Source organism: Medicago sativa, chromosome 5 (assembly GCF_051527215.1).
Source record: "Medicago sativa cultivar Bolivia chromosome 5, Bolivia_mono, whole genome shotgun sequence".
NCBI lineage: Eukaryota > Viridiplantae > Streptophyta > Magnoliopsida > Fabales > Fabaceae > Medicago > Medicago sativa.
The window spans coordinates 79,720,477-79,746,184 of NC_140753.1; the positions used below are offsets into that span (position 1 = coordinate 79,720,477).

The 25,708-nt window shown below is 31.7% G+C and overlaps 1 protein-coding gene, 1 long non-coding RNA gene and 2 pseudogenes across 2 annotated transcripts; all 4 read left to right on the forward strand.

Moving 5' to 3' along the window:
• The first annotated feature begins 2,915 nt into the window (after window positions 1–2,915).
• On the forward strand, window positions 2,916–8,656 carry LOC146925505 (lysine-specific demethylase JMJ26-like). Its single transcript, XM_085710428.1, has 12 exons — window positions 2,916–3,793; window positions 3,941–4,040; window positions 4,126–4,264; window positions 4,345–4,408; window positions 4,492–5,167; window positions 5,668–5,997; window positions 6,399–6,698; window positions 6,957–7,029; window positions 7,118–7,203; window positions 7,585–7,704; window positions 8,153–8,211; window positions 8,371–8,656. Exons 1-12 carry the CDS (start codon window positions 3,024–3,026, stop codon window positions 8,396–8,398), a joined length of 2,745 nt encoding a protein of 914 aa, XP_085566554.1. The 5' UTR covers window positions 2,916–3,023; the 3' UTR covers window positions 8,399–8,656.
• A 396-nt stretch (window positions 8,657–9,052) lies between these two features.
• On the forward strand, window positions 9,053–10,066 carry LOC146925506 (uncharacterized). The gene is made up of 2 exons (XR_015010538.1): window positions 9,053–9,289; window positions 9,663–10,066. It is a non-coding gene; the product is annotated as an uncharacterized LOC146925506 (long non-coding RNA).
• A 387-nt stretch (window positions 10,067–10,453) lies between these two features.
• On the forward strand, window positions 10,454–11,560 carry LOC146925507 (uncharacterized; annotated as a pseudogene).
• A 3,933-nt stretch (window positions 11,561–15,493) lies between these two features.
• LOC146925508 (uncharacterized) lies at window positions 15,494–16,154 on the forward strand (annotated as a pseudogene).
• The last annotated feature ends 9,554 nt before the right edge of the window (window positions 16,155–25,708 follow it).

The following is a 25,708-nucleotide window of genomic DNA, read 5'->3' on the forward strand; positions in this document are numbered from 1 at the left end:
CGCATATATCTTGGGAATATATATGATAATAACATAGTGCTTTTTAAGGTGGACAAAAAATAGAAGCACACTTTTTATATTAGAAATCACCACGTTCAGAAGCATACCAAAAATATATACTTTCTCTCTTAGCAATTTGGAGTGACACTTCCTGATCAGAAAAATACCATTTTTCACCAACACAAAAACTCTCTCTTTCTTCCCAATTTTTCTTCTTAGGTTACATTTCTTGTGTTTATCAAATTCAAGATGTTCTGTCACCTCTGACATGATTCATGATAATAATCAATATATACATATAAACATCAATTAAATATAAACATCAATTAAATCCTAGGAGGATATGCGCTTATGAAGCAGTAAATCCTTAAGATTGTATTATAAATTAGTCATGATAATAATCAATATATACATATAAACATCAATTAAATATAAGCAAAAGAGAAGGTTCAATAAACTTATCTATTCTTAATTTTTTGTATTACTAAGGTACTGGCATGACTCTATCAATATCCTTCACCAACAACTCATATCTAACTTGTGAATGCATTTTTTGTGTTGATGTTGTAATTGTTCGCCTCCATGCTGCAAACTTCAGCTTTCAGCCTTGTAGCTATGTTTTTGTCGGAAGCAGAAATCAGAGATTCTCTCATCATAATCTTTCTCTCATGTTCCAAGATCTCACTTTGTTCAGTGTAGCAATGCCTTGTTGTAGTCTTATCATTCCATTTGTTGAAAAATAAGATTGTAACAAGGCATTGCTACACTGGACAAAGTGAGATCTTGGAACATGAGAGGAAGATTATGATGAGAGAATCTCTTATTTCTGAATAATTCTCAAAGCTAAAAGAACAGAACTGATTATTTTTTATTTTTTCATAAAGTAATCAAAAGAAACATATATGTACTCTTTACATTCCTAACATAAGATATACTCTAACATGCCAGGTTCCAGAATAAATGTTTATGATACTATAAAAGACTTGCACAGTGAAATTGGTTCACATGAAAAGGAGGAAATATTAGCTTTCATAAAAATAAAAATAAAAATCAGAAAAAATATATGCAAGAGCAGAACATTGGGAATTGAATAAATTATCCATTTAGTTATCAATCTCTCTTCAAATTTAGTCGACAAAATATAAAAATATAATAAGTAATCTCTAAATTTGTCAACTTAGTTTTATATGAAAAACCAAATCATTATTCGAAATTAAATTAAAGGATCACGAGAATAAATAACCAAAAGTATTCCTCTGGGATATTTTGTCAATTTGATCAAAAGTATTCACTCTGTGTGGTCCCAATTACAGATCTTTGGTGAATCTCAAAATGAATGTTTGGTGAATATTTCCTAAGTTGGGATATTTTGTTTTCCTTTGGGATGATCATGGCAAGATATGTGAAAAATTTTCCATCAACTGATTCAGCTTGATTCTATTTCCATGTTGGTTGCCAACTAATTACTTACACTATTGGAATTGATGGTTGGGGAATTCACATGGAACTTGGAAGTAAATCGGAATCTGTTAAATTCAATGTTCATCTCTACATTGGAATTACCCTCATTCGTCTTATACAAGCAAGACAAAAAAGGGTACCAAAAAATATCATTACATTCACCTTTATTTATATCTAATATCTAATCGTTGACATTTAGTTAAAATATCCAATCATTTTACCAATGGTACCTATTAAACTATCGCGACGGATTTTATAAAAAATTTGAATCTTTTTATCATTTTTTTGTGTAAACCGACTATCTTTCGCGCGTAATTTCGAAGATTAGTCATTCGATCATTTTGCAGACCCAATTGGGAGGCAAACATGCCCTAAATTTTTTAATGCTTCTGCATAGTGAGGTTGGATTCAAATTGATAATTTTTTTGTCATCTTTACTCATAATGTTTTTTTTTTAAGAATCTTTACTCACAATGTTGTGAATTTAATTTTTCACAAGTAAAATTATTCAATAATTTTTAATGGAAACATCAATTATTTTTTTTTAAGAAAAATAAACTTGGGCTTTTGCCCTCTTTTGTACCCAACAAAAAAAAAGAAAAATAATTATTTAATGGCTATTAACAAAATAATTGTTCTTCTCTCAAAAAAAAACAAAATAATTGTTCTCCTTAAAAAAAACAAAATAATAGTTCTTTTTTTTTTCTCTATCTTCTCCCTCTCCAACATTTCTACCCTAATTTTCAGGTATTTTCTTTCATTTTTTTTCATTGAGAGTGTAGTTTTCGGTCAAATTTGACCCAAAATCACATTTCTTCATATTTTTTCTCTATTTCAATCTAAACAAGTGTTTTTAATATGGATCTAGTTTTTTTTTTATTTCGTCATATGAGTGCGGCGTTGTATTGTTCAGTACTTGTATGCAGTGCTCATTTGATTTAAATTGAAAGATCAATTATTTAATCAACGATTTGAATTATAGATCTAGAGCCATGCATATTTTGGTCATATTTAATTTTATTGTATTATTTGCATGCATTTGTATGTTATTAACTTGGATGTTATTATTTAATCAATGATTTGAATTGCACATCTGGAGCCATGAATATTTTGGTCATATTTAATTTGATTGTATTATTTGTATGCATTTGTATGCTATTAACTTAATGTTATTATTTAATCAATGATTTGAATTGCAGATCTGGAGCCATGAACATTTTGGTCATATTTAATTTTATTGGATTATTTGTATGCATTTGTATGTTATTAACTTGGATGTTATAAGTTTGTTGTCAGATTTATACCTTAGGCTTTAAGTCATGTTAAATGATTTTTTTTTAAAGGAGCCATGTTAAATAATGTGCTCTGTCAATTTGCAATTTGAATGAATATAGTTTTTTTTTTTTGTTAAAAAAACAAGAAAAAATAATTTAGTACATACAATTGTCCCCAAATAGGTGTTTTAGGAACCCAGATAAAATGCATGCATGCACAATAGCTTGCTAGGATTCGTTCATCTCACCATTTTCATCTTCTAATTAACAGTGAACAACCACATTTCAATGGCGGAGGAAGAGAACAACGAAATTGTCACTTATAGAGTGAAAATCAAAGTCACACTCACTGTCCCAGACCCAGAAGAACCCATTCCCGACGATGAAACACTGCCTACTTTGAATGTTGGCGCCACTGAAACGGCGTCATTGAATAACGGTGAAGGTTCGGTTGAAGCTGGTGATGTGGCAGCCGCAGAAACAGAAGAGTCTGTTCCTGATCGAGAAAAACAAGCTATGAATGGTGGCCCTGCTGAAACTGCGTCGTTGAATAACGGTGAAAATTCGGTTGAAGCTGGTGATGTGGCAGCCGCAGTAGCAGAAGAATCTGTTCCTGATCGAGAAAAACAAGCTATGAATCTTGGTGCCAATACGGTGGAGTCGCTGTTGACGGACGATGAAATGGCAGCTAGGGATTCTTCCTCAGTTAAAGCTGCTGTGGAGATAATGAAACGCGGAAGAAAGAGTTTTGCAGAAATTCAGAAGAGGAAGATGGATGAAGAAGCGTTGTTAGTGAGCAGAATAAAGGAAGAAAGAGACGTGGTAGCCGGAGGCTCTTCATCATTTCAACCGGAGAGAAAGAAACGCGGGAGAAAGAGAAAAGCGGAGAAGGAATCCACCGAAAATGAGGTTCCACAAGTCCACAAGAAACTTAATACCAAATTAAGTTCAGAGGAATCCTTAGCGTGCCATCAATGTAAAAGAAGTGATAAGGGCAGGGTTATAAGATGCACAAAATGCAAACGGAGAAGATATTGCATACCCTGTTTGAACAAATGGTAAGGGGAACCCCCTCAGCTGCTGTTTCACTTTGTTTAACTCGCTTCATATTGTGTTGGCTGGTTCTATTGCAAAGATTACATGTTTCGATTTTGGTTGATGAAATATTGATATTAACTATGTTTTTTTGGTTGTGTCTTGCTAAGGTATCCTAAACTGAATGAGAGCGATGTTGCCGAAGCATGTCCTGTGTGCTGTGATAATTGTAATTGTAAAGCATGCTTGCGATCTTTTAAACTCATCAATGTCGGTGATCGTCCCTTCTAGATTAACTATTTTTCTCATTTTTCTGTATTGTATTTTTGAAATGTATCCATCTGGTTTACTATAGGAAATGAAGAATAAGGTCGAAACCAACAACGATGAGGAAGTTGAGTTCTCTAAGTATATGTTGAAAGGACTTCTTCCACATTTAAGACAGCTGGATGAAGAACAAATGATTGAGAAGGAGAGAGAAGCCAAGATACAAGGTATTCCTTTATAGTCAGAGATCATTTTTATTTTTATATATTTTTCATTTTATAATTTGATTTTGGGATGTGAATTATAGGTCTCTCACTCTCAACGCTAAATATAAAACCGGCGGATTATTCTAAAGATGCGCGTGTGTTCTGGTAAGGACTGATTTGGTATATTAATCAATGTTTTCTTTAATTATTCTAATGCATTATAGTTGTTGATTTCACACTTTTTGTAGTGACAACTGCAAAACATCAATATTTGACTACCACAGAAGCTGTACAAAATGCCGCTTTGACCTTTGTCTCCTCTGTTGTTGCGAGCTCCGTGGTGGGAAGCTTCTAGGTGGTGCAGATCAAATTGAGCTCGAGTATGTATCACTGACTGAGGACGAGTCTACGACTCGTGAGTGGTCAAGATCTGGGTGGCATGCAAATGGCGATGGTAGCATTCCCTGTCCAAAAGCCGATAATGAATGTCATCATGGTTTCCTTGAACTGAGAAGGATACTTCCTCCAAATTGCATCTACGAGTTAGTATGTAAAGCAAACAAACTTGCAGAAACATTTAAGCTTCAAGATGTAGAGGAGACTTGTGATAATTGGTGTTCTTGCTTGAAACCAGTTAGTAACGCCGATGATATACACAATAACACAAGGAAGGTAGCTTTTCTTGAAAATTCAAGTGACAGATTTCTATACTGTCCTAGGGCTGTAGATCTACACCATGGAGATTTAAGACATTTTCAATGGCACTGGAGCAAAGGGGAGCCTGTAATTGTCAGCAATGTACTTGAATGTACATCTGGTTTAAGCTGGGAACCAAAAGTCATGGGGCGTGCATTCCGTCAAAAAACCAATTCTAAATATGAAGTTTTGGATGTGAAGGCTGTTAATTGCATAGATTGGTGTGAGGTTTGTTTGATTTCTAAATCTTTATGATGAAGGGGTTCTTAATGGAATTCTTGTTTATTATCTTTGTGTGAAACTTGTTTCTAATTTATTTAACCGGCGTTCTTAAAATTTAGATTGTACCTAACTGAACTCTACAAAACCGCCGTGTGAGCCTCAAGCCAATTTTTTTTAGCGTAATTGGCATATGTTGGTCATAATATCGCAGTCGTTTGCGCTTGTCACATATTGTTTTTCAACATTTTCAACAAATGCTACTTCACACTTCTCATTCAATATCTTGTAATCTTATCTTTTAAATTGGTCTAAATTTCTTGATGTCTGGTGTCCCAATTTGTTTACTTGATAGTCATAATATCTTGATTATTTATCCAAATTTGCCTAACATTCTTGGGCGAATTGTAACTGATTTATGTTACTGAATTTTTTACTGCCTTTACTTGATAGTCTATTCTATGGCTAGTAATTTATTTATTTTAATTTTAGTTGTTCATTGAATGCAGAGAGATATTAATATCCACCAATTCTTCACTGGTTATACAAGGGGTCGCAAGGATTGGCGCAATTGGCCTGAGGTGTTGAAATTGAAAGATTGGCCTCCTTCTGATTTATTTCAGGAACGTTTACCTCGTCATCATGCTGAGTTCATAACTTCCTTGCCTTATAAAGAATATACAAATCCTTTTAGTGGTTCTCTCAACCTTGCTGTGAAGTTGCCGGATTATTGTTTAAAGCCTGACATGGGGCCAAAAACATATATTGCTTATGGATTTGCTCAGGATCTTGGACACGGGGATTCAGTCACTAAGCTCCATTGTAATGTGTTTGATACAGTATGCTTCAAAACCTTTTTGACTTTACTGTCATGAGCCTCTTAATTATTTGAGTTTTTTTCTTCTCTTTCTTTCCGAAAGTTTTTACTGTTATTATGATTCGAGTATCGTATTAAAAAGTGCATAATTTGTACGACATGCACGTTTTTTTTTGGTAAGCCAATGCATTTATCTGTTCATTTTCATATCAGCTTATTGTTTTGTAGTTTCAAGTACATGTCATAATTTTTTGTTCGTTGCACTGTCATGGATAATTTCATAGTTTGATTTGTGGTGTTTTGGTAATTAATGATTCGAAAAAGTATTCTTTTTCTGACTAGTGACATAAACTGCAAAGTATATTTTGGAATGAATAATGAATGACATATTTCCTGATCAATTCTTTGTAATTTGGCTATAAGGTAAATGTGTTGACGCATATCGCTAAAGTGGAACTGAAACCTAAGGAAATTACTGCCATTAAGAAATTGAGACATAAGCACCTTGAGCAAGATAAGAGGGAGCTACATGGTTATGGGGAGGCGGTTGATATATTTCATCGACACTCTGACACTAATGATAGTGACCTGCTGGATGGAGGGGATCCCTTAGAAGGTGCTCTTTGGGATATTTTTCGGAAAGAAGATGTACCCAAATTGAAGGAATATCTAAAGAAGCATTTCAGAGAGTTCAGACATGTCAATTGCAGTCCTTTAAAGCAGGTAAAATCAGCTTAGACAATTTTCCATTATCTAGCTCTACGGATGCCCCTCGTGACCATTTACTTTCTCTGCTGCTAACATAATCCATAAATAATAGGTGTTAATTTTCTGAAAATGGAAAGTAAATGATTAATGTCTACTGAAGTGTTTGTATTATCATCATGAATAAGAAGTTTTGTTGATGTAGTTACCAGTCGAAGAGGTCATTGGTTGAATCCACATGTTTAATATTTTCCTTCTACAACTTTGGTAATGTAGGTTATTGACCCCATTCATGATCAGACCATTTATTTGACTATGGAGCATAAGGTGAAACTCAAGGAGGAGTATGGTTAGTAGTATTTATAAATATTTCTTGGTAGTTTGTTGAGCGGACTGATTTGATCACTCTGTTGACATTTTTTTACATTGACTTGTAGGAGTCGAACCTTGGACTTTTATTCAGAAGCTAGGAGATGCTGTTTTCATTCCCGCTGGTTTGCCTCACCAAGTCAGAAATCTGAAGGTAAAATTTGCATATATGTTACAAGTTTCTGTTTGCCATGAAGAATATAAGGTCTATAAATTTTTTCTTGGAGCGAGGAATAACAGATTAAATTAGATTAAATCTGAATTGAGATCCTTTGTACCCAACAACAAGAGAGTTAAAACACAATAAAAAAGAATTAATAAAAGTTTATACGATTTTAATAAAGAAAATGATGGCTTCTAAAATAAAATTTGGATATTTCCTAATTTGTACAGCGTGATGGCTTCAACCTATGATTTCTTGCAAATTGTTTAATCCATACATCACAAACTCACTTTTATTTCAGGATTGCTTTTCTGTTGAAACGATGCTTGAAATGTCTGTGTATATGTAATATATGTATAATTTTTTTTGCAGTCCTGCATCAAGGTTGCACTTGATTTTGTCTCTCCTGAACATATTGGTGAGTGCTTTCGTTTGACAGAGGAATTCCGCAAGCTTCCGATAAATCACAGAACTGCCAAGGACAAGTTTGAGGTATTTCATACTACTTTTATTGATTTGATTCTGCTTTTTCTATTTATAAGGATACAGAACTCTTAATCTGCATTGAATAGGAACTCAATTCATGAAAATAACTAAGTAATATGGAAAGTAATCTTAAGAGATAATCCAAGTAAGAAACTAATCCTATGAGATAAACTAAAATATTCTAACATGATATTAGAATATTAGAAGATTCTTTTCATATATTCTCACATACCGGAGGGCAAGTGAGCAAGCTTGCATAACGGCATTGCTCAGATGGTTCAAACTTTTAATATTGACTGTTTTAATTCAGATAAAATCCTTGTTGAATGTATGAAATCTTGATTGATCATAAACCTATTTCAGTTCTACGTTCCTGGGTTATGCCATCATGTCAAGAATTTCTTATTGGGATTTTATGTACTGTTTTTTCCTGATGGCTGCTTCTTTGTACCAGGTGAAGAAAATTGTCATACATGCTATGCTTGATGTGATTGAAAAATTAGAGAAAGAAAGGTTAGTGATTGCAAACTTCAGGTCTTTTAGTTATGAAGTTGTATGCTTACATTTCTTTATTATCTTGTTCGATTTTCTGTCAAAGTCATTGATAGATTATATCTTATGTACAATCTTCGAGTATATTGTGAAAATTGATGATTGCCATTAAATTTACAGGTCTGGGAAAACCAAGGTATGTGCGTAAATATACCAGATGGAGAAAGAGATTGAATGAATCCACATGATTAGGTTTGGTAATCTTGGGTTCTTTTTTTATAACAAAACAGAAAGGTTCCATATTTTGTTTTTACTGGTGCATTTTGATGAGGTACATTCGAAACATTATATGCTGACTTGTATTGGTGTACGTTGAAGTATCGTAACTTGTATGTACCTATGGTGCTAACTATCAGGTTGATTCATGTTTATGAGGAGATGCTAATGTGAACATTGTACTTCTGAATTGTTTCTGCTTCTAAAACATGCATTCCTCACAAAGAGTTATATTAAGTATCGTTGAGTCATACTTTCTTAGTGAAGAAGTAAACTATATTGCTCAAACTTTATACTTCCCTATCTTATATTCCGGTGAATGATATTGGAACAAGTGTTGTTATACGCAGCGAACAAAAATATCACGTAGATGCATGAACTATTAACAATTGTTAGATCTTGCGTTTGTAGGAAAACATGGGTGGATTAAAATAAGAAGGATCACTATAGTGAGATACTTCCCAATGTTTAGATCACGAGACACTTTAAATGTTTTTTGTTTCCAAAGACAAAACATGTTTGGTTTAGTTGGTTTGTTTTAATTTGTTCTCAAGAAACTTGTATTTCTGTTATGAAGAATATTTAAAACATAGGATAATAACTAATAGTCAATGATGGCAATTTAGTCAATGCATTAGAAACCTAAAAACAAAAGATAAAGGGTTTGAAAATCAGACAACAGACTTTTTGTGAGTGCCTGAAAGGTTGCCATTAACTGTTTTTGAGGTCACTCTTGTGAAGGATAGAAATCTTCACGTGGAATTCGAGGTCATTCAACACAAATTACATTCAGCGATCAAAGAGCAGAGATCATTCGGTCTGTGTAAGTCCGGATCAGCTTTTGAGTGTGTTGTACTGATATACGTCTCTCCTTGATTTTTGTTGTTTTTTACTCTTGTTTCTTGATCCCATGAATGTCCTAATGCTGTAGTGGAAACATGACACTGATTTTTAATGGAAACATCAATCTTTATTGTGAAGTTTCCAGCAGCATGGTTCCTAAAATACATGGTACTAATTTTTAATGGAAACATCAATTAATTTTTGAAGCAAAATTAACTATTCTACTGTCCCTAAAAGAGACACTAAATAAATAATTACATGCTAGTAACAAATGATAATTTTGGATCTGACATTCTCCTTTTAACTAGACTAGAATTTGATTCTACAATGTCTTATGATGTTATTGCCTGCAGATGGCCTGAAAATAATTGAGGAGAGGTGTGCCACTGGCAGTTAGGTTTACATGGAAATAATTTGCAACCACATCACTTGGTGGAGCATTGCCCTTCTCACCACAACTGTGGTTGTATACTTTATAGCAAGTTTAGAAATTCATCATAGTTTGAAGGAATAACAACTGCTGCAAGTTGTTCCGGAATTATCAGCGACAGTTTATTTGCCATACTGTCCTGGAAATTTGCCAAAGTCTCTTCCATTGAAGGTGAAGCCGCATTATTAGAGGCGTTGAATCTTGCATCCAATAAAGGTTTTGACCGAGTTGTGTTTGAGAGTGATCCTCGAAGTTTAGTGAACGCAATTTTCTCGAATGCTCAAGGCATGAATTTTAGTGCTATTATTTATAGTATCGTTTCATGTATGTCATCCCAGTAAAATTTTGAGTTTAAATTTGTTAGAAGACAATCAAATATGACTACTTGATAAAAAAAATAAAAATTGAAGGACATCAACTGAAGGGAATTTGTTCCCCAAAGAAAAGTGAAGGGGATTTGATCATATGAAAGAAAAACGTAATAATAAAATTAGTGCTTTTGTTTTAGGAAATTCAAGTTCCCCAAACAAAATATATTTAACTACTTAGAAAAATCCAGTTGACTGACATGGGACATTTTCCAAGTAATTTCTTCGGGCCCACATGTTCCTTTTCACCCAATCAAAGTCATTAAAATTGTGAGAGACATTTTCCATGTAATTTCTATGGGCCCACACGTTCCTTTTCATACCTACCCTTTCACCATATATAACAGCAAGACATTTCATAGCATTTTCAAGGTTTGAGGTTCAAAAAACATAAGACATGGATTCTTTCAACCTGTTTCAATCTCACATTCTCAAGTTTCTACTCTCCTTTTCTCTGTTCTGTGTTCTCTTTTCTTTACTTCCTTTACTCTATCAGTCCTTGAAGCCATTCCTTATGCAATTCTTTAGCAACATCATTGAAAAGACTTACATGTTTCTTCTGTGCAATACACTTCTTGCTTTTATAGCATTGTATTCTACTATAGTCAACACCTCTTCATTAACCACTTATGAAAACATTCAACATGTTCTTGACAGTGAGAAGAGTTTCCGGTTCGAATTTTACATATCAGAATCAGAGATTACAGAATCAATTGATGGTGATAACCTTATAGAAAGTGAATCCCAAGCAGAAGAAAATGAAGAAGTGAAGAGTTTGGTGATAGTGGAACAAGAAAGTGTGATTATTGATGAAGATGAGACTGAGAAACTAAACAAAAAATGTGAGGATTTTATCAAAAAAATGAAAGCTGCTTTCTGTTCTGATTCAAGAGCAGAGAATAAGTTTTATTTTGATTATGATCAGAAATCAGAATCAGAAATCACTTGTGCTTGTTAATTAGTATTACTTGACTTTAACTTTCTCATTTTGGATTGTAGGAATTAAATATTTATCTTTTCTACATGATTCTTTACAAGTATTGCTACATAAAGACTTTCTCATATTAAAATAGTTTGTGGATGCATGTTCATCTAACTATTTGCAAACTTCCTCATGGTTATGATTTTCTCAAAAGTTTACGAGTTTTTGTACTTCATGTTTGAGCCTTTGAGATGGAAGACATTTTGAAGTCAACTCACAAGAGTAACTAATTGGGTTTTAAATAGGTTTGTGGTACTCGTATCAACTGCGATTAAATGCGGCCTTAATTGTGGTTGCATTTCAGTTTGGACAGCAAAAATAACCATTGTGTTGCGGCCTAGATCCCAGTCGTAGAACTTTATTCGAAACCTTTTATTTTTGACAGTAACTTTATTTGAAACCTTGACAATTGCAACTAATTTTTACTCAATTTACAATTTCACTAATGTAGGTACTTTTCAATGAAGATTTTGATATTTTTCAAAACTAAAACATCACCTCTTGATCATAATCCGATTAGAACCTTATAATAGAATGATTATGCAATTAGAAGTCCATTGAGCCCTTGACAAGATTTGATTCCTTTTTGCTGAAGGAAGTCTTGATCCAACATTCTATCTCATTATATCAGGATATTCAGAAATGGACAATGTCTAGTCGTATGAATTAATGAATATCAAAATGAATGTTTGGTGAATCTCAAAATGAATGTTTGGTAAATATTTCCTAAGTTTGGATATTTTGTTTTCCTTTGGGATGATCATGGCAAGATATGTGAAAACTTTTCCATCAACTGATTCAGCATGATTCTATTTTCATGTTGGTTGACAACTATTAACTTACATTATTGGAATTGATGGCTGGGGAATTGACACGGAACTTGGAAGTAAATCGGAATGAGTTAAATTCAATGGTCATCTCTACATTGGAATTACCATCTTTTGTCTTATACAATCAAGACAAAAAAGGGTAACTCCAATATTGCGATGACTGTTGAATTGAACATCTTCTGACTCAGTTCCAAGTTTCCCGTCAGTTCTCCAACCATTAATTCAAATAACATAAGTAAATATTTGACAACTAGTAAGATAGAATAGAAAAGTTTTCACATGTATTGTTATGCTATAGGTGTTGTGATGTTTCCACGGTAGAAGGTGCTATTTCCTTTCAGGAAACTAAAAAGGCAGGTATAAGATTAGAATGTATTAAATCGATAGGACTCGTAATAGAATAAAATAGAGCACAAGAAACTTAGGCATGTAAAGTTACAAATAAATATGACTCGTAATAAAATAATATAGAGCACAAGAAACTTATTGAATTTGGCCGCCATGTTGCTTGGTCAATATTAAATCAATTCAGACCAAACCTGCAATATAACAACCAGTTAAACATACATGAGACGTGACATAAGGATTTATCCGTTTTAAGTGCGAATTTTCAGGATGCAACATATCCTTCTCCGGTATGAATCATACTGTAGGTGATAGAACAACTTGAATATGAATGAATGCATAAAATGTACGTTTAGGAATTTTTGTATTTGGAGGTGAGAAAATATTTTTTTTGTACTCAGAAAAATGCAAGTTAGATAGTATGTATGTGTGTATGTTTTTTCATGACTGAGTTATGGTTAGCTCAATATATTTATATATGGCAAGCAAGGGATGAGCCATGATAATAGGAACTCAGCCTTTGACCAAATTAATAGGAGCTCATGCCTTCGACTAGACCTATAACAAAAATGAAGGCACATGCCTTTGACCAAGCCATAATAATCTGAACTCATTGTGAAAATATATAAAATGAATATAAATAAATATCCTATTAATAGTAATAATGACGAGTTGTGGAAATATTAATCGGAAAAATGGTTAGCACGTGGAATATCAGTCAATAAATTAATATTTTATACAGATATTCCAATGCTGCAGAAGTGGGTTCGTCTTTTAATACCTAACTAAAATATTTACAAAATATCAGTACGTTTTTTTTTAAAGGAAAATAGTTTGTAGCTTTTCATTAGAAATCAAAGTTTAAATATAAGGCGTTATATCGTTAAAAACATGGGGACTAGTTAAGCAAGTGGTCTCTCGTGCATGAGTATGAGCGACCTCATTCGCTTATCTCCAACTAAACTCAACCTTAAAGTTTTCAAAAAAAGAGTTAGAACATCTCCTACACTCATGATGACTCATCGATAAATGCTTCAAACTCGGAGATGTCATTGCTTCCTCTATTATAATGATCTGCAACCTTCTTTGCATTCAATTCGAAGTCCTCATTTGTAAGTTGTAGATCACGCACCCAATGAATAGCATGTGAAATCCCCAACGCTTCACCAATATCCGACGAGCACGCACGATTCGACCACATCGTCATAGCCATGACAAAGTACCACGTATCATCCGGAATACACAAGCCATGACCAACACAATTTAATGCATCCGAAAATGACGCATCTACATAATACTTCAGCCTTCCTAACGCAGGTTTTTTCCATTGGGGTTGTACTGACAACATGGTACCATCTCTGACAGCTAACATATGTTCATATGTATGCGTACCAACTCCATTTCCAGTCACCCCACTCTGCTGCTTGTTGTTGTTCGCTGATCTCCAACCAATAAGCAGCTGCTTTGCGCGCTCAAGAATTGATTTACATGTTTCAGTTGTATTTTGTCATATACACGCATGTTGCAGCTTTTCCAGAAGCTCCACACAATTGTTCCAATATCGTGAAAATTGATGATTGCGATTAAATTTACAGGTCTGAGAAAACCAAGGTATGCGCGTAAATATACCTGAGGGAGAGAGAGAGAGAGAGAGAGAGAGATTGAATCCACATGATTAGATTTGGTAATCTTGGGTTCTTTCTATACAACAAAACAGAAAGGTTCCATATTTTGTTTTAACTGGTGCATTTTGATGAGGTACATTTGAAACATTGTATGCTGACTTGTATTAGTGTGCGTTTAAGTATCGTAACTTGGAAGTACCTATGGTGCTAACTATCAGCAGTTGCTAATGTGAACATTATATGCTGAGTTACATTTCCTTGTTGCATCATGTTTTGCGAAATGTGGGAGATGTTCATTTGATGTCCTGTATTTGTTTTTGCTACTAAAACATACATTCTGGATTTCCGGTGAATGATATTGGAACGCTTGTTGTTGTATGCAGCGAACAAAAACATCACGTAGATGCATGAACTATTAACAATTGTTAGATGTTGCGTTTGTAGGAAAACATGGGTTGATTAAAATAAGAAGGATCACTATAGTGAGATACTTCCCAAGGTTTTTTTTAGGGATTCCCAATGTTTAGATAACGAGACACTTTAAATGTTTTTTTGTTTCCAAACACAAAACATGTTTGTTGTAGTTAGTTTGTTTTAATTTGTTCTGAAGACACATGTATATCTGTTATGAAGAATATTTAAAACATGAGAAAATAACTAATAGTCGTCGATGATAATTTAGTCAATGCATTAGAAACCTAAAAACAAAATGTAAAGGATTTGCAAATTAGACAACTGACTTTTTGTGAGTGCCGGAAAGGTTGCCATTAACTATTTTTTGAGTTCATTTCTATTTCTATATTTACTACATATTTACTACATCATTCTACATATTTGGAAGGTTATTACTACATATTTCTATATTTACTACATATTTATTACTACATCATATTTACTCTCATAGAATCTTAACAATTAGTTATTACTACATATTTACTACATCATTCTACATATTTGGCAATTAGTTATTACTACATCATTCTACTAATTGCCAAAAATATACATTGACACGTGTGAAAGAGTCAATTAAGCCATTTATTTTAAGAGAGAGGGAGTAATATATATTATGTTAAATATGTTTTTGGTCTCTATAAATATATCAACTTTTCGTTTTAGTCTCTTTAAATATTTTCAATCACCACTTTTGCTCCCTATTTTAAAGTCAATTCGTGTGTAATAGCCTTTGTATTTTCTTAATGAAATTATGCAGAAATATGTACCTTTAATAATGTCCTATTAAAAGTTAAATACTCATGAAAAATTATAAGATATTGTCATTTTATAACATAAAAGACTAAATTGAGACAAAAAAAAGATAAAAAACGAAAGTGTTATTTAAAATTAAGTTAAATAACGAATTGTGTAGTTTTGTTAAAATATATTTAACCCTTATATAACTACCTAAAAAAATCCAGTTGACTGATGGGATATTTTCCAAGTAATTTCTTCAGGCCCATCCTTTTCACTCAACCAAAGTCATTAAAATTGTGAGAGACATTTTCCATGTTCCCACACATTCTTTTTCATACATACCTTTCACCATATATATATATATATATATATATATATATATATAGCAGCAAGACATGTCATAGCATATTCAAGGTTTAAGGTTCAAACAACATAAGACATTGTATTCTTTCAAGATGTTTCAAGCTGTTTATGTTCTCTTTTTCTCTGTTCTGTGTTCTTTACTCTCTCAGTCCTTTAAGCCATTCCTTGTGCAATTCTCTAGCAGCTACTTCACCATTGACAAGAGTTACATGTTCCTTCTTTGCAATATCATTCTTGCTTTTATAGCATTATATTCAAGTTTAATCAATCCCTCTTCATCAACCACTCATGAAAACATTGAACATGTCCTCGACAGTGAGAAGAGTGACCGGTTCGAATTTTACATATCAGAATCAGAGATCACAGAACCAAATGGTGGTCATAACGTAATGGAAAGTGAATCCCAAGAAAAAGAAAAAGTGGAAGAAAAGAGTTTGATGATAGTGGAACCAGAAAATGTGGTTATTGAAGCAGAAAAAGTTGAAGAAGAAGAAGAAGTAGAAGAAGAAGAAGGAAATGCTCTTATGGTAAATGATGAAGATGAAATAGAAGAATTAAACAAGAAATGTGAGGATTTTATCAAAAAGATGAAAGCTACTTTCTATTATGATTCAAGAGCTGAGAATGTGTTATTTTGATTATGATCAGAATCAAAAATTACTTGTGCTTGTAAATTAATTTATTATTAGTATAATCCTATTATTAGTATAATCTGACCATAACTTTCTCAAATTCCAGAACACCTAGAATTTTCATTTTTGCTTATAGGAATTAAATGTTTATCTTTTCTACATGATTGCTTTTATAGCAGCAGCCAGCAAGGAAGATAGCATCGCGTAACAGAAACATTCTAATTTGCTATGTACACAAAAGTTGGACCTAAATATGTCACTTGAAATATTGCAAAATGCAAAGTGGACTTGTTTTGTGAGGAAAAACAATTTACTTATTCAAACTTTGATTCTTTTAATATAAAAAGAAAAACTAAACAGGATCTCAGATTTATACCTCCTTGCAATTACTATATCATTAAATATATCTTTTGTATGTACTTTGATTTCTTGGATCAATTTTATTCTTTAAACATTGAAGTTTATTGATCAATATTTAAAATATTGTTATACAGTTATACTAGAAAATCAAGTGGAAAAAATTTGATTGAAGACCATTCTGATCTTAGAGAATAATGTAGATCTCAATTTGTTTTCTAGGGATTCTTTAGCTACCTAAATCTTGAAAAAAAAATATTTAATTAAATCTTTACACATTAAGTTTTGCAAGAATTAAAAGAATAAAAATTGTGTTTTTTTTTCTCTCTTTCTAACGGAACAAAGTAAATCTCGCATTTTTAAAGATGATTAATGTCACATCTCACTAATAAAAATACACGTAATAAAACGAACAAACCTAAATTGATGTACGTGCAAAGACTGATTAACGTCGTATGACAAGCGCTAAACCTAAATTGAGAACGAACAAGTTTGTAAGCGACAAATTTGTGAAAATAGGGTTGCAAAATCCACCCGAAATTGAGAAAACTCAATGAAATATTATTAAATGGATAAAAGTTGTCTCTTAGGCTACAACTATTAAGCTTACATACGGAAATAACAAAACCCTAATGGACTGAAAATCCAAAATAGAAAAACAGAAAATAATAAAATTGGGCTGAAATAATGAAATATGAAATCCTCCTACATCAGTCTCCTCCAATGTGAGTGAAATGCAAAGAAGAAGTTATTAATACCAACCGTGAAAATAGGGATGCTAGGGAATAGTGAGGAAGCATGACTGGGCACTCGGATTCACTGCACAAGTTTCATATCTTCGACTTCGCCAATTAGGATATTGGACCACCTTGTGCTACTAGTTGCGCAGCCCAAAAGTTTTGGTACTTCTGTTTATATGAAATTGTTGTCGAACTATATAATTAGTTCAAAATAATGGTGTACCATAATAATGATCCCAATGATAGAGGAACTTAGAATGAGATGTTCTCAAGTGATTAGTATTGGAATTGAAAATATCTTCCGAGAACACACTAACATATGTGATTTAGTCCTTCAATTAGATGGTTGGCTCTGACACATATGTGATTTAGTCCTTCAATTAGATGGTTGGCTCTGACAGGGAGTTCATCAGCAATTCCAAGGAATGAGCGGTTTTATCACAAATTGTATCAATAGCAACCCCAATTACATCCTCGACTTGATCTAAAAGTTCAAGCAATGCATCAGTCTTCTCCACATTGAAGAACTCGAATCCTTGATAATATGATTGTTTCCTCCACGTGGAACCCTAATTGGTCAACCACCTCTGTTCTGGCTGTTTGTGTTGTTGTTGCTGGCTTTGTTATTCAGTTGTGTTATTAACACAGTCAAAGCATTGATGGCCGTGGTAAGAGTCGTGGTTATGTCGACAAACTCTGCCCTCGACACCAGTTGATCTCCCATGGATGATCACGTTACGAAAAGAACAGGAGAAATTTGCTCTGATGCCAACTAACGTAGTAGGAAGTGGGACTAGCAAACGCTAACGAGCAAGTTTGCAAGCGACAAACTTGTGAAAATAAGGTTCTGGAATCCACCAAAAATTGAGAAAACTCTCTGAAATATTATTGAATAAATAAAGGTTGCATCTTAGGCTACAACTAAGCTTAAATAGGGAAATAACAAAATCATAATAGGCCGAAAATTCAAAATAGAAAACAAAAAAAATAATAAAATGCTAAAGAAACCCTCTTACATCACTAATGATCAAGTAACTAATCGTCGTGAGCGAATTTTTTTTAGAGTTTAGAATAATGCAATTGAACTTGAGCCATAAGTTAGTTTTTGTAGAAGAAAGATTAGGGTTTCTAGGACTTTAAATCGTAATTGGACAGCTTAATTTGATGACAACTGTATCGTGATTTGATGTTCGTCCCACGATTTTGATTTGATCTCCAAACTTATCTATTTGTGCCTCTAGAACACATTCACTTGACTTGTTAATGAGTTGACTTGTTGTATTCACAAACAAGACACCTAAAAATTTCTTAATTGACTCCAAGTCTTTATAACAAGATGAACACGAAATAAATGCCCTGACCCTACCAATTTGATTTTTAAGGGAGGTTACCCACGTTTTCAACTGTTGAAAAGTGTGGACTTGGCTTTATCTTTCATCGACAACAACAATAAAACCGTACCACTAGATCTAGGCAGAGACATAAAAAAGACCGTACCACTTAGACTTTATGTAGTTTTTTGGATTAATTATGTTTCTAGTCCCTATAAAATAGCGACCTTGTAAGTTTAGTCCCTACTTAATTTTAATAGCATTTTTAGTCCCTATAAAAAAAAATTTACTTATAATTTTAGTCCCTGCTAAAACAAAGTTTGATTAATTATCCTTAAACTCTTAAATTTTTGAACGATTTTTTTGAGACAAGATTAGAACACTATGAAAGGTTCGTTTACTAAAATTTAGAATTTTCTGACATGAAATGAATTAAATATGAATTTTTTAAAACGACAAAAGTTAAAGATAAAAAGTAATAAAATTTGGATGTAGAAATCAAATTTTGCGATAATTTTTTGCGGACGAACTTTTAGTAATGTTCTAAACATGTCTGCAAAAAATTGTTCAAAAATTTAAGAGTTTAAGCATAAATTAAACAAATTTGAATTGAGTAGGGACTAATACTCAGTGCAGAAAAACAAAATTAGGGACTAAAAATGCTATTAAAATTAAGTAGGGACTAAACTTACAAGGTCTCTATTTTATAGGGACTAGAAACATAATTAACCCTAATTTTTTTAGGGTTAAATATGTTTTTGGTCCTTATAAATATGTCAACTTTTTGTTTTAATCCCTCTAAAAAAAAATTCAGCTTTTAGTCCTTAAAAAAATTTCATCTTCACTTTTGGTCCCTCCTTTAAAGTAAACTCATATGTAGAATTTATATTTTTGAATAAAAATTTTCAGAAAAATTCATAATATTATAAGAATCTCACCCAAAAATAATTAGAATTTTTTAACAAAACATGAATTTTTATATTTTTTACGGTTAAAATTTCATATTTAATTTCTGTTTTTTTTAAAAAATAATAATTTTTTTTAGGAATTTTTTTACAATATTCTACACATTTCTGCATAATTTCATTAAAAAGTACAAAAATTAACTTATAAATAGGGACAAAAAGTAGTGATTGAAAATTTTATAGGGACTAAAAGATGAAGGAAAATTTTAGAGGAACTAAAACGAAAAGTTAATATATTTAAACTTTTTTTATATAAGAAAATCTTTGTCTAGCTTTGGGTCTAGCAATAATTGTAAGAAAGTTATTTAATTTTCACTTTGATAATTTAAGCAACCGTGTTATATTTATTTTCACTTTTAAGTTTGCTTTTATAAAAGACTAACTTAGGATTGATTATTCGGATCAGACGACATATCCACTTATTTTTTGTTAGATTGATTTGAACTGATTAAGTAGTACTTGGATGGATATTATGTATGTGTCTTGGAAAGACTTGACTTATAATGTCTCTACTAAGACCATGTACAATGGCAAATTATATTCAATAACCTTCAACACCCACTTTTTCAATTTCCAACACTCCACATCACTTTCTCTCTCTTAATTCAACACTCATTCAATTTTTACCTCTCCAATGGTTTTAATTCAACACCCTACCCCACCACTTTTTATTTTTTATTCTTATTTAATTTTTGTTTTTATAATTACATAAAATTATAATTATCGATTATAATTAAATTAAAATAATACAATTAATTTTTTTTAAAACAATATTTATTTGGGTGTTGATAATTATTGGGATTTTGGTAGTTAAATGGGTAATCAGAAGAATTTTGGGTGTTGAATTGATTGTTATTGGGATCTATTTCACTAATCAAAGACTAAAACTTCAAAAGAAAGACTAATAATATGATTAAGAGAGTGAAAAACTTGATTTTTTTTTTCTGTGTCGAAATCAAATGATCCAAGTCTCTATTTATAGAGAAAAAAAAATCACGAAATTTTGGTAAAAAAAATAAAATAAAAAAAATTATTTGCAATGAAATAATTGAGTCCAAAATATTAAGAAGATAAAAAAATCAAAGCAGCCAATCGTAGCAAGCCACGTGTCCCTGCATATTCAAAAAAAAATCTCTCTCTGCGCCCTCTGTCTCCACACGCGCCCCTGTCGGCGCGTGCATCACACGCGCCCTTTGTCACAAATGAAAACGCGCCGCGTGGCTTTCGGTGCAGAGATTCAACTTATTGAATGTTTTCATCACCTCTTTCCTCCACCTCATCTTCAATAACCCCACTCCAATGGTTCAAAATGTTTAATCTTGCTTTCAATAGGCTCATTGTGGGTGGTCTAAGATCTATTGGTACGGTATTATTGACGATTAAAGATAAATCCAAACCAACATTTTTTGAATAGTTGAAAATGTAAGTCGAAGTCCCTTAAAAATCAAAATGGTAGGGTCACGGCATCTATTTTGTTAGGCTTGTTATAAAGACTTTCAATTAAAAAATTGCTAGGTGTTTTTTTTTTTTTTTTTTTTGACAAAATTGCTAGGTGTGTTGTTTGCGAATACAACAAGACTTTCAAATCAAGTGTTCATACCATGGTAAATAAATTTTTAGAAATGACAGTCTACTTCATTCACAACTTGTAACAATGTTTTTAGTTAAAACATTTTTTTTAATAGCCATACTATTGTTAAAGTGGTTAACATATGTTTTTTGACAATAGGAGGTAGCGATTCGGGTCTTCCAGCCTTAGTGAGATTATTTGAAAACATCATGCTTATATATTCTAGAGAAATGATATTTGTACAACCATTTTTGGATAAGTTTTGGAACAAGCCTCTATCTTATACTCACATCTATCTCATACTCACATGTTTATTCTCTCTCTTCTTCTTTCTCTCTATTGTTTTTGTCCAATAAAAAAAGAGGAAAGATGGTTGTCACGAAAGTTGTCTAAAACTAGTTATACAAATATCATTCCTCATATTCTATGGATTTTGGTCACCCCACCCAAATAACTCAAGATTTTCCCATGACTTTTATCGAATAAAGATGTCCAATTAGGATCTGGGTAAAAGTACTCACGCCTCTTACTTACTTAATCGTTGAAGTAGGTATATGATGTTGGCAATTCTCATGTAACTCATATACCTACTCCAACGACTAAGTAAGTAAGAGCAGAGTCGTTCCTAGAGGTTTAGGGGTCTTAGACATAATATGAAAAAATGGCCCCTTACATGATACATCATAAAATTTGTTAGCTCATTGTTGTGAGTTTATTAACTCTTCATTTCATTTTTTTTCCGCTTTCCACTACCAAATAAATATTTTTTTTTAGCCTACATTTGAAAATAAATCAAATACTCCTTAGACACCAAAACAAAATAAAATATCGTAGAAGTATAGAATAATAGCACACTAGGTATATAACCCGTGCGTTGCACGGGTTTTATTAGTGTGCACTTATATAACTTAATATTTTGGTACAATAGGTAAAAAAAAATCAAATGGATATGTATCAAAAAGTCAAATTTATAATGAATAAACATGTTAATCAGATACGATGTGTTCAATTCATATTTTAAAAATTAAAACATGTTTAAAACTTTATCTCCCTCGTAACTTCTTTTTTTAACAAACTCTATTTTTAAATCACAATGTGTTTAAATAAGATAGAATGTGTTCAAATCATAATTTAAAAATTAAAATATGTTTAGAACTTTCTCTTCACATGTAACCCTAAACAACCTTATCTTCTCGTTCAGGATCTTTTTTCATCACTATACCAATACTAAAACTATAATACGACAATGGTTCAATCTCAACTTTCTATGAATGAGAATATATTTAACTTCTTTTTTCTACGAACACTATTTTTAGAAAACCCTATTTTTCAAGTTATGAACCGTATAATATTTTATATACCAAAATATATTTTTTTAATATTTTTCCACATAATAACAAAGAGATATTTTTATGTCATTAATTATTTAGATTACTTCGTTAAAATGTATATAATTTATCACTTTTCTAATTATCCACTTATTAGAATAATTTCTTAAATCCTACTAAATTTTAATATTTTTGCTATTGGGTCGTTCTATAATTTTTTGGGTACATATCATTCTATAAAAAATAAAATAAAATTGTGTTAACCCGTTGTTTTTTAGGGGAAGGGAACCTAACAATTTAGAGTTATTAGGAGGTAAATAAAGTTTGTACAATAATTGTTCCATCTAAAAATCGAAATTGAGTACTCCCGAACGTTTCATAATTTGTTGGATCCAATCACTTGGTTATACTAATTTTTATTTATAGACTACATTCACCCTTTAATTTGACTCTTCTTATTCTCACCTCTCAAATGCTATATTAATTTTTATAGTCATTTTTGTATCACTTTATCTCTTATTCGGGTACATCTTGTCTTTGGATTTGAGTTCTTTTAAAATATCTTTGCTGATTAAAAAACAACATGTGATTCTTCTTGTAGAAGTTGCAATATACATAGAGAGACATGCAAAAATTTATGTTAGATTAGTATAAGTTGTCATCACTATTATCCGGGTACATCTTGTACTTGGATTTAAGTTCTTTTAATACATCTTTGCCAAATTAAATAAAAAATCAACAACATGTGATTCCTCTTGTAGAAGGCACACCATATAAATAAAGAAATTCGCATGTAACGATTTATGTTAGACTAAAATAAATTGCCATCGCTTAACTCAGTTTAAAATAAGTAGAAAATTATGTTACATGACAAATCCACATGCATTGATTTATGTTCAGACTACTTTATAATAGAATAGCTTTACATGCTCTAAGAAAATTAATGGTTATTTCACCGATTAGAAAAAGCTACCAAGAGTCTTTACCCCTTTCCTAATAACCAGAACATTAGAGTTCTTTTAAAATATATTTGCTGATTAAAAAACAACATGTGATTCTTCTAGTAGAAGTTGCAATATACATAGAGAGACATGCAAAAATTCATGTTAGGTTAATATAAGTTGTCAACACTTCGAGTACATCTTGTACTTGGATTTGAGTTCTTTTAATACATCTTTGCCAAATTAAAAAAAAAATCAACAACATGTGAGTCCTCTTGTAGAAGGCACACCATAAATAAATAATGAAATTCACATGTAAAAATTTATGTTAGACTAATATAAGTTTGCTATCGCCCAATTCAATTTAAAATAAGTAGAAAATTACATTACATGACAAATCCGCATGCGTTGATTTATGTTAAGACTACTTTAGAATAGAATAGCTTTACATGCTCTAAGAAAATTAATGGTTATTTCACCAATTAAAAAAAGCTACCAAGTGTCTTTACCCCTTTTCTAATAAGCAGAACCAAACATTACTTTTTTTACAATACTTTTAATTTGATCTACCAATTTTGCCACATTAGCCACCTCCAAGCGAAAGTCAACATTATAATATTCCAAATGCACCATATATTTTTAATTGTGACTTTGATGTAACAAACCTCCAAAAAGCTTAGGCTAATATAAATTACGAAGAAAAAAATTAAAGAAATAACAAACAACATCAATATAATCAAGAAAATAATATAATGCACTCTTTAGATATGATCTTCCACACTATATATGCTGCATATATCAACCATTCTCAGAAAATATATCAACCTAGCTTATGGACCATAAACACAAATCTAATATAAATACAAAAATAAAACGAAAGGAAGGAAGAAGGAGAACCATCTCACATTAGTAAGAAAAGAGAAATTGATCATATGATAAAACAAAAGGAAGAAGAAGGAGAACCATCTCAGATTAGCAAGAAAAGCGGAAATCATCAAATGGCAATCATGCATATATATATATATATATATATATATATATATATATATATATATATATATATATATATATATATATATATATATATATAGGGTTATGTTACAAGACACCTTCATAAAAAGTAGTGTGGTGTCTTTTATCAAGTCACACCTCAAGGTGTGATTTTCACTTTTTTAGTTATAACTTTGATAAAAGACACCTTCATAAAAAGTAGTTGGTGTCTTTTAACAAATGCTCATAGAGTAACTTGATAAAAGACACCTTCACAAAAGGTGTCTTCTATCATAACCCATATATATATATATATATATATATATATATATATATATATATATATATATATATTAAGTGGCAAGATTTTTTTTGTATGAAACTAATGTAAAATGTATAAAAAAAAACGGAAGAAGAAATATTGAAGAGACATAAAAAATAAAACGTTGAAGAACAATTTTTGCCAAGTGATGGCTGTTACTAATTTATTGAGAGAAATTGGAAGAGTGGATGACGGTTAATTAGTAATTATAGAAAAAATATAGTTTTTTTTAGTTGAATAGTGAAAAAAATATAGTCCAAAGGTTTTTTTTTTTTTGACAAAATATAGTCCAAAGGTTGGTGTGTGTGTATATATCGTTCATCAAATAAGAGAGGTTACTATAATTGAAGAATAAAAAATTAGGAGCTTTGGAAAATACATAATTTTGGTAAAAAGGAGTTACACATATAATTGTCAGCCGCTTATAATAAAAGTAATAAGTAAGATGTGTAACCGACCATTACTACAACATAATCATTCAAGTGTTGGCAATCTTTATAAATAAATAAGCAAATGATTTTTGGTAAATGGGGGTTACACATAGATTGTCATAAGAAAGGGGCATTGGTGAGGTGAGACATAAGTAAAGTGTAGCTTAGAATGAGAGAGAATGCATATAAGAAAATAGTAGAAAGGGGGGGCATTGGTAAGGTGACACATAGGCAAAATGTAGTTTAGAATACATGTATATAGAGATGCGAAGTAGGCTGTAATTTTAGCACCTAAGAATAATAACACCAAAAAAGTAAAAGTATATCAACATGTAATTAACTAAATTTTAAACTTTTGTGTCGCGTCATTTTTCGGACGGTCAAAAGGCCATTTGATTGGCGTTCGACCCACTTTTGATTTCACGACTGAACATTTAATTCTTTTCAAAAGAAAATGGAAAAAGGTTCAAATACCACATTTTTAGGGATTAAGGGTTCGGGGGTTGGTTATATTTAGGGAAGGTGTTAAGCACCCTAAATATTCGTAGTACTCTACGAGAACCTCTTGATTTTATTTAACTTTTGTGCTATAATACATGTATATAGAGACCTAATTTATCTACATTTTTATTGATTTGGAAGGACGCACGTCCTTTGC

Coding starts and splice junctions, on each gene's coding strand:
- LOC146925505 (XM_085710428.1), top strand. CDS start 3,024: ATGGCGGAGGAAGAGAACAACGAAATTGTCACTTATAGAGTGAAAATC. Junction 4,041..4,125: donor GATCTTTTAAACTCATCAAT/GTCGGTGATCGT, acceptor GGTTTACTATAG/GAAATGAAGAATAAGGTCGA. Junction 5,168..5,667: donor ATTGCATAGATTGGTGTGAG/GTTTGTTTGATT, acceptor CATTGAATGCAG/AGAGATATTAATATCCACCA.